Source organism: Orycteropus afer, unplaced genomic scaffold, assembly GCF_000298275.1.
Source record: "Orycteropus afer afer isolate SDZICR_OR568_19922 unplaced genomic scaffold, OryAfe1.0 scaffold00532, whole genome shotgun sequence".
In the NCBI taxonomy this organism is placed as follows: domain Eukaryota; kingdom Metazoa; phylum Chordata; class Mammalia; order Tubulidentata; family Orycteropodidae; genus Orycteropus; species Orycteropus afer.
The window spans coordinates 1,133,264-1,143,055 of record NW_006922119.1 but is presented as its reverse complement, the minus strand read 5'-3'; the positions used below and the strand labels follow the sequence as shown (position 1 = coordinate 1,143,055).

The following is a 9,792-nucleotide window of genomic DNA, read 5'->3' as shown; positions in this document are numbered from 1 at the left end:
ATACAAGTAAAGCCTCGGGTGCTACAAATGAAGATTTAATTAAAAGTGTTAGAGGTGAGAGAATAAAGAAAGGATCCAAACCGGAGCTTTCCAGAGAGCCTAAAAAACCGCGATGGAGAAGTAACTGTTGCTTTTCTTTTTAAGAGTTGTGGACCTAAACTCAGGGTTCTGGGCTTCCACCTCCGCCATTTGGGGTCTTGGCGCCCTCTAGCCCCCGCTCAACCCAGAGTCTCAGTGGCTTCGAGCGCCCTCGCCTTCGATCACCAATAGTGCCAACAGCAGCAGGAGGAAGAGCAGCAACAGCAGGAGCAGCAACATGGCACGACCGGTGAGTGCCCCCCGCGGGGGAGGCAGTGAGACGGCGCTGGGGAGGTGGCGCGGCGCGAGCGTTGCCGGGACACAGAACGCTCGCGTCCCTGGCAGCTGCAGCTTACGTCAGGGTTTGTTTAATCATCGCCCGGGTATTAAAGGCCGGGGTTTGCGGGCAGACGCCCGGTAGCACAAAGATCGCGCGGGGCAGCGTATGAGGCGCGGCGGCTGCGGCCCAGGGCACCTCCCCCCAGTTTCCAGAACCCTACAGCGTCCGACCTTAGGGGGAGGATGGAAACATCAGCCACGCTCTGAGCCTCTCAGGAAGATAACACCCTTCCCGCCATTCCATCCCGCAGTTCTGCGGACGCCACCATCTCGGCCCCTCCAACTCTCCAGTTTCCACAGCCCGGCAAGCGGAAAAGCGAGCGATGGCAGAACACCTGAGGAAACTTGTCTCGAACGAATATTTACGATCACTGCCTGAGAAGCTTGACTGCTGGCTGAGGGAGTACAACGTGAGTCTGGGTGGGGTTGTTCCCTTCACAGTCTTGGGCGAGGGTTGTCTTTTTATTATTTCTTTAAAGATTTGTGTGTGTGCGTGTGGTGAAATGTCTGTAACAAAACATTTCAGCCATTTTTATGTGTACAATTCAGTGACATTAACTACATTTACCAGGTTGTGCAACAATCACCACCACGTTTCCAAAAAATTTTTTTTTTCAATCACCCTTAACAAAAACTCTGTACAACTTAAGCAATAACACCTTTCCGCATTTTCTCCAGGGTGTGTGATTTTTAGGGGTGGCATCGGGTGGCTGCTTTGCAAAGACCCCTCCTTTGTGATTCCTGATGGGGACCTCGGCCTCCGACCCAAATAGCTGGGAAGCTAGCGCGTGTGTAACCAGTGCGCTTTTCTTTGCCGCGGGAGGCGGGGCTGGGGACTTGGGGCAGTGAGAATACTTCCTGTGGAGGGTAACCAAGGACGCTGACGGCCCTAGCAACAACCGAACTCTGCAATCCCTTGGGTCTGTGTGGTCTAGTCTGCCATTCTCCTTCCATAGTGGCTAAGGCACTTGACTGCTAACCAGAAAGCTGGCGGTTCAAACCCACCAGCCACTCCTCGGAAGGAAGGTTGGGCAATCCTACTTCCGTAGTGATACTGCCTCGGAAACCCAAGGAGGGGTCGCTATGAGTCAGGGCTGACTTGAGTGCACATAACAACAACAACAACAATAGTCTGCGCCAGCGCAATCAACACATTCCCGGCTCATTATTTTACTACACCCCTGCCTTTTTGCAGTGTCCCAGTAAGAGGTTACCCAGGGGTTGCAGGTAACCCTCAGAATGGATTTTTATAAAAATACATCCAAATGACATTGAAACAGACACTTGTAAGCGTTGTGGGTTTCACTTGTGTGGTTGGTGGTCAGCATGGAAGTAAGGCACTGTTTTAACACCAAGGCAGATTACATGTGTAATAAACCAATACTCTGTTCTCACACTTCAACTCTCATTAATTCCATCCTGTTCCCAGTAACCTCCCACAAACTGAAAGTTGAACTTCAGTATTGAATCTACTTTACACCCCACCACCTTAAATGGGAGGTTTCCATTCTTACACAACAAATAAAGAAGTGAAAGAGCAATCATGTCCTTGTTGTTATGTGCTGTCCAGTCGGACCAGACTCATAGTGACCCCTCCTTGGGTTGCCGAGGCAGTATCACTAGGGAAGTAGATTGCCCCACCTTCCTTCCCAGGAGTGGCTGGTAGGTTTGAACCACCAGCCTTCTGGTTAGCAGTCAAGTGCCTTCGGCACTATGCTACCAGAGCTTGCCCTTAAAAGTCTTAAAAGACTAGGAATTAGATCCTGTGTCCCTTCTCTGGTTCTACATAGAACTAGCTGAATAACCTTGAGTAATTCATTTAACTTCTCTGGATTTCAGTCACCTCATCGATAAAATGGGAGGTGTTAGATCCCAGTTTTGTTGAGTCTAGAGCAGCTTTGTTTCTGAAACTCTAGCAGGAAAGATGCAACTTGATGCTGTCGTGATTCCGGTGGGGTCCGCCTTCAACCTTAAGGGGTGTTCCTGAGGTGGAGAGGAGCTCAAGGACAGCCATGGCTTTCTCCTTAGCCTTAATTTTTAGTGTTTAATGTTTATTCCCCACTTCACACCTTTAACAGCATCAACACTGACTTCCTTCTGCATCAAGATTTCAGGAAAATTAAAGGTATTTCTTTATCACAAAAAAGGCTTGTTCCCCCCTCCATTCTTATCATCAGTTATCTTCTGATTCAGACTCATGGCACCCTCATGTGTGGCAGAGTATTACTGTGCTCCTTATTTCTCAGAAGTAGATTGCCAGACCTTTCTTCTGAGGCACCTCTGGGTGGCTTGAGCCTCCAACTTTAGCAGCTGAGCACATAAACCATTTTTACCACCCAGGGACTCCTCATCATCCTTAAAAGTTCCTAATTATTAATCACTTCTGGAAATCTGAGAACAAATCCTGATACATGTATTCACTCTTTTTAAAACTACCTCTCACCAAAAAAAAAAAAAAAAAAATTTTACTACCTTGTGTCTTAGATAAATTTTGAATGAATACATACATTCAAATTGTTACAAGATAACATGTAACACACATGACACTAGCTTTTGACTGGACCAAATTAAATGATAGTTTTAGAAAGCACTTGTAAGGATTATTACACTTACCCTTCTCAGTTAACAGTGGTCCCTCTGTACTCCCTGAAACCATTTCAATCTAGCTTCTCTCCCCTGTTCCCCCCACCCCCCCAGTAGAGATTTCACTTTCCAGAACTCGTGGAAGTTTCCCATGCAACATCATTCTTGAGCTCTGGGACATCTCTGTTGCATTTGACTGCTGACACCCAATTCTAAGGCTCTGATACATTTTATCTCCTTGACTGACCCGCTCCTCTCTTGTGACTGTTCTTCAAGGGCCAGACGTTAGGAGTCTTCTCTTCAACCTCCACCTGTTTCAACCTTTCCTGTATGCTGATGAATCTCAAATCTATATTCAGGGCTTGATGTCGTCTTAGCTCTCTCACTTGTCCATTTGTCCCACTGGGCATTTTCAGTGCTGTTGTAATCTCAAAGTCAAGCCAGTCTAAAATTGAGCTCAACATCTCCCATGCCCAACCACAGGCCTCTTTTAATTGTCTTCATTATGACAACTGATGAGTTGGTACCAGCTTCAAAATTTGTATAGAATCTGAACATTTTCCACCACCTCCACTGCCATCATCTTTGTTCACCTTTCACCTGGATTATTAAAAAATAATTCAAAGTGCTTCTTTTATTTGTAGTATCAGATCAAGTTCCTCTTCTGCCAAAATTTTCTGCTTCCTATCTCACTCAGAGTACAAGCCAGAGTTCCTACAATGACCTGCAAGATCCTACACATTACTGCTCCTTAACCTCTCTAACCTCATCCATTACTTTATTACTTGCTTGATCCACCCTGGTAACATTGACGTTCTTGATCTCTCTAAAAGAGTACAGTCGATAGAAATTTCTAAAACAATGGATATGTTCTAAACTGCTCTGTCCAATATGGTGGCTGTTGAGCATTTGAAGTGTGACCAGTGCAATTGCAGAACTGAACTTTTAATTTTGTTTAATTAATTTACGTGGAAATAATCACCTAATTCCAACTTATAGTGACCCTCTAGGGCAGAGTCTGCTCACTGCTGTCGAGTCAGATCCGACTCATAGCGACCCCTCCTTGGGTTTCCAAGGCAGTATCACCACAGAAGTAGATTGCCCAACCTTCCTTCCAAGGAGGGGCTGGTGGGTTTGAACTGCCAGCCTTCTGGTTCGCAGTCAAATGCCTTAGGCACTATGCCACCAGAGCTGCTAAGTGTAACCTAGGGCACAGTAGAATTGTCCAATATGGTTTCTAAGTGGCTGGTAGGTCCAAACCGTCAGCCTTGTAGTTAGCAGCTGAATCCTTTAACCACTATGCCACCAAAGCTCCTCTGGCTACTGTATTCAATAGCAAAGTTCTAGAGCCTGCCAGACATCCTCCTGCTTCAGTGTATTTTACATTCACTGTTCTCTCTGCCTGGGAAGCTTTCCCCAAATATCAACATCCTCACTTCCTCCCGTCCTTCATGTCTTTGCTTAAATGTCATTTCTTCAGAGAAGCCCACCTTGACCACACTACTTAAAATTGCAGTCCCCTACCCTCATCTCTGGTGGTGGTGTGGTTAAGGCATTTGGGTGCTAATCAAAAAAGGTCAGTGGTTTGAACCCACCAGCCGCTCCATAGAAGAAAGATGAGGCAGTCTGCTTTTGTGAAGATTGTCTTGGAAACCTAATGGGGGTTGCCATGGGTCAGAACTGACTCGATAGGACTGAGGTGTTTTTTTTTTTTTTTTTTTTGTACCCTCATCCCCAAGGAGCCCTGGTAGCACAATGATTACATGCCTGGTTGCTAACCAAAAAGTTTGTTGGTTCGAACCCACCAACCACTCCATGGGAGCAAAGACCTGGCAATCTGCTACTGTAAAGACTACAGCCTAGTAAACCCTGTGGGGGCAGTTGTACTCTGTAAGACACCATGAGTCAGAACTGATGGCACACAACAGCAGCACCTTCATTCCCTAGTCCTCACTCTCTCTCTTGATTGCTGTATTTCTTTTCTTTTTTAAAATTTTTTTGTGGTGAAAATATACACAACAACATAACTTCCCAATTACAGCTCACGGACACTGATGACATTTTTCGTGTTGTGCTGCCATTATTGCTATCCTTTTCCAAAATATTCTACCACCATTAGCATAAACTCAATGCTCTGCAATAAAAGCTCCCCCCCCCCAACACCTTATCCCTGGTAACCATTGATAACCTTTGGTATATATCTATATATATCTACATATATATGTATGTATTTTCAACCTAAGAATTTAGCCTCCTCTACCTTCCCATTCCCGGTAACCAACAAAGAAAGTTTCCTTCCATGTATAAACTTTTCCTTGACTTTTTACAGTTGTGGACTAATCTAGTATTTGTCCTTCTGTGATTGACTTATTTCACTCAGCATAATGTCCTCCAAGTTCATCCATGTTATGTGGTATTTTGCAGATTCTACATCATTCTTTAGGGTTGCATAGTATTCCATTGTGTGTATATACTACAGTTTGTTTATCCATTCCTTGGTGGATGGGCACTTAGATTGTTTCCATCTCTTTGCTGTTATGAACAGTGCTGCGATGAACATGGGTGTGCATGTGTTTGTTTGTGTCTTGCCCCTCACTTCTTTAGGATATATACCTAGCAATGGGAGGGCTGGATCAAATGGTATTTCTATTTCCAACTTTTTAAGGAATTGCCATACTGCTTTCCACAGTGGTTGTATCATTTTATAGTCCCACCAGCAGTGTATGAGAGTCCCAATCTCTCCATATCCTCGCCAGCATTTGTTATTTTCTGTCTTGTTGAACTTGTTGTTAATACTGGGGTGCTTGCTGTATCTCTTCCATAATACCCACACCTTCTAATTTTTACTTGCTCATCTATTTTGTTTATTGTCAGCCTCTCTGCATGCCCACCCCGACTAGGACAGGGGTTGCTGCCATGTTCTGTTCATTGTTATATTCCTAGCACTTAGGACAAAGCTTGCTACCTAGCTGTTGCTCAACAAATACTGACTAAATGAATGCCACCACCATTTTCCTAAACATACAGTTTCTTTGATTCATGTATCTTCTCGATCCCTTATATCCAGTCTAGAATTTCCAATTATCCCTAGATATCTTCAGTCTTCATTAAAATTGAATTGAAACCGGAAATTGCAGTTTCCAAGTAGGGACACAAGTTGTTGTTAGGTGCTGTCAAGTTGATTCCAACTCACAGCGACCCTGTGTACAACAGAATGAAACACAGCCCAGTCTTGCCTCATTCTCACAATCATTACTATACTTGAGTCCATCATTGCAGCCACTGTGTCAGTCCATCTTGTTGAGGGTTTTCCTTTTTTCTAAGACCCTCCACTTTACCAAATATGGTATCTTTCTGCAAGGATTGGTCCCTTCTGACAGCATGACCAAAGTATGAGAGAGGAAGTCTGGCCGTTCTCCCTTTTAAGAAGCAATCTGGCTGTCCTTCCACAACATACTTGTTTGTTTTTCTGGCAGTCCATGGTACTTTTAGTATTCTTCACCAACACCACAATTCAAAGGCATCAATTCTTCTTTGTTCTTCCCTATTCATTGTCCAGAGTTCACATGCATGTGAGAGGATTGAAAATACCATGGCTTTAAGGAGCTCTGGTGGCATAGTGCCTAATGCATTTGACTGCTAACCAGATTGGTGGTTCAAACCCACCAGCCACTCTGTGGAAGGAAGATGGGACAATCTACTTCCATAAGGATTTACCACCTCAGAAACCCAGTGGGGGTTGCTAAGAGTTGGAATTGACTCAATGACAGTGAGTGGGAGGTAGGCATACCTTAGTCTTCAAAGTGATATTTTTGCCGGTTAACACTTTAAAGAGGTCTTTTGCAGAAGATTTTCCCAGTGCAACATGTCGTCTGACTTCTTGACTGCTGCTTCCATGGGCTTTGATTGTGGCTTCAAATAAAATGAAATTCTTTTTTTTTCTTTTAATAAACGAAGCCTATTTTATTACTTCAAGTATTAAAGATAAAAAAAAAAAAATTCAGCACAGCTGTTGTATTTTAAAAAATGAAACTACATACTAAGTTTCTAGCTCAGTAAACAGATGAACCTGATGTCTTTTACTGACATAACAGTTGAGCATTGTACAGTACATCTTATGAAGACCCGTGAATTAAAGTACTGGTTTAAATTCAGTGATTATAAAACAGAAATATATTCATAGATTCAGCTTCTTTTTTCTTCCTTGACCATCAGGGGCTCCATCCAGTTTACATTTCTGTGTTGAAGGCTTTGGTCCTCATTTCTTTTTCTCTGCCTTTTCCTTTCAGTTCCATGTTTTCTCTTTCAATCAAGGTAATTAAGGTGTTATACCTCCTCTGGAGCTCCATTGCAGTTCTGGACTTAAGAAACCAGTCAAATCTGAACTGAGGAGAGTTGCGAATACACTGTCGCAGTTCATCGTAAACATTCTCCTTGTCAAATCCAAGCTTGTGAAGCATGCAAATCGGAAAACGATCCTCTTCTTCAGTATAGTTTTTTCCTTTGTTAGTACCATATGATATTCTTAGTTGATGAAAAGGTGCTTTGTATCATCCAATCTTTGTGTCAAGTGCTTTCTTGATACTAATTCTTCTCTGGATTCTTGCCTCTCTCCTTTCAATCTGAGCCATAATCTTCTCTATGTCTTGAAGTTCATTACATCTTTCCCAAAATACAGCTGAATATTCATTAACTTCCTCTAGAGTTTTTCCTTCTACTTCTCTCGCTATATTTTCAATATCATCATGACCCCACTTCTCATTAGCTTTGATAAACTGGTTAAAATCTCTCTTATTCCAATGAGTAAACCCCTGTGTTAGAAGCTTCTCTTTTTCCTCTAACTCTTCATCATTAAGAGGTTCAGCTTCATCAATTTTAAGCTGTTCTTCTTTTTGTGCTTGTGCTGCATTTGGTAAGTCAGGATTTAGAGGTATCTTGTACCCAATAGTTTTTCTGTAATATAGAATTTCTTTTTCTAGTAATTCAAATAAATGTGGAGGAAAGAACTGGAAATCCTGAACACTGGGTTGTTTTGGAGGTCGAGGAGCCTTGGGTGCTTTAGGTTCACTGACACAAAGAGCTTCCCTGAAATATGCATCAACTGCATAGTTGGCTTTTCTTTCTTGATTTGGTGGTTCAATCCACTCTGTGAATACAATCTTTTGTTTTTCTTTATAGTTTTCTCCTTCAAAGTTATAAACGCTTGATTCTGTATCCATTGTAAAGTTTCTAAGAGAGCTTTCACCCATCTTGGACAGCTTTTCATTCATCTCTGCAGTCTTCTTTGCACCTCTTTCCAAAATACCATCAATATCCTCATCAGTAATCTCACTTTCCTTAGAAGCAAATACATGTGTTGCCCCATGTTGAATCATTTGAAGCATTTCATCTTTCCCAATTTTGTTCAGATTCTGATCCACAAGTCTTCCTTGCTGAATGACTATTGAATCCAGTCTAAACTTCATTTCAGCATGTTCCACTATTGTTTCTTCTACAGTGTTGTCAGTGATGAAGCGGAACACTCTGTCTTGGTTTGCCCAATTCTATGTGCTCGATCCACAGCCTGAAGATCTACTTGAGGATGCCAATCTGAATCATACAAAATTACAACATCAGCAGTAGCAAGATTAATGCCAAGACCACCAGCATGCGTGCTTAACATGAAAACAAACTTTGTGCTGTTTGGTTCATTGTATGCCTTGATGGATTCTTGTCTGTCATCATGGGGTGTCTGGTCATCTAATCTTCAATATTTGTCATTTCTCCACATGCAATAATCTTCCAAAATATCCAACACTCTTGTCATCTGACTGAAAATTAATACTCATGAACCTTGTTCTTTCAATTTAGGGAGCAGCTTGTCTAATACTACCATTTTGGCCCTGTTGGTAACCAGATGCATATCTGTTGTATAAGGTGGACCCGGTTCAGCTCCATCAAAGAGATATGAATGATTACAGCATTTCCTCAACTGTATCAGGATGTTCAACAATCTCATTTTGTCCATCTTCCCTGCAGAGTTTAGTATATCTATATCCTTCATTAATATTCTAGTATACCATTTCCTTTGCATTTTGCTGAGACCCACATATATTTTTACTTCCTTCTTCCGAGGCAAACTTTTTTCAACATCAGCCTTAATCCGACGGAGGAGGAATGGACGCAAAACCGTAGGAAGCCTCTCAACTAGCTTTTGATCCCCAAGGCAATTGTTTGTGTCAAACCAGGAATCAAAGTCATCAGCTGAGTTAAAGACATCTGGCAACAGAAAATTAAGAAGTAACCAGAGCTCATGCAGATTGTTCTGAAGAGGTGTTCCAGTTAATAATAGTCGATTCCTCACAATTTCTGACAACTTAGATTTTTCATTTTTGATCCTGTGAGCTTCATCTGTAACTAAATACCTCCAATTAATTTTTTTGAACACAGACTTCTCTTTAATAAGCATCTCATAAGATGTTACACATACATCCCATTCTCCTGGTAATAAAACATCTCTGAGAAAAGCAGATCTTTGTTCTTTATCTCCTATCAAACAAACAGATCCAACTGTTGGTACCCATCTCTTGAATTCACTCATCCAGTTATGTAATGTAGACTTCGGAAGCAAAACCATATGAGGACCAGGAATGTTTCTATAGTGTATCACGTACTCAAGAAGAGAAATTGTTTGAAGAGTCTTTCCCAGGCCCATTTCATCTGTAAGGATACCACTGATGCCATTCTCATATCAAGAAATAAGCCAATTTAATCCTCGGACCGGATAATCTCTCAATTTACCCCATTTTACAT

The 9,792-nt window shown here is 42.3% G+C and overlaps 1 protein-coding gene across 1 annotated transcript in view; it reads left to right on the top strand.

Moving 5' to 3' along the window:
• Nucleotides 1-740: 740 nt before the first annotated feature.
• SPATA18 (spermatogenesis associated 18) overlaps nucleotides 741-9,792 on the top strand; it is a 54,546-nt gene continuing 45,494 nt past the window's right edge. Inside the window, exon 1 of the mRNA XM_007955712.1 lies at nucleotides 741-827. Coding sequence (XP_007953903.1) covers nucleotides 741-827 — 87 coding nt within the window. The remainder of the gene's footprint in view (nucleotides 828-9,792) is intronic.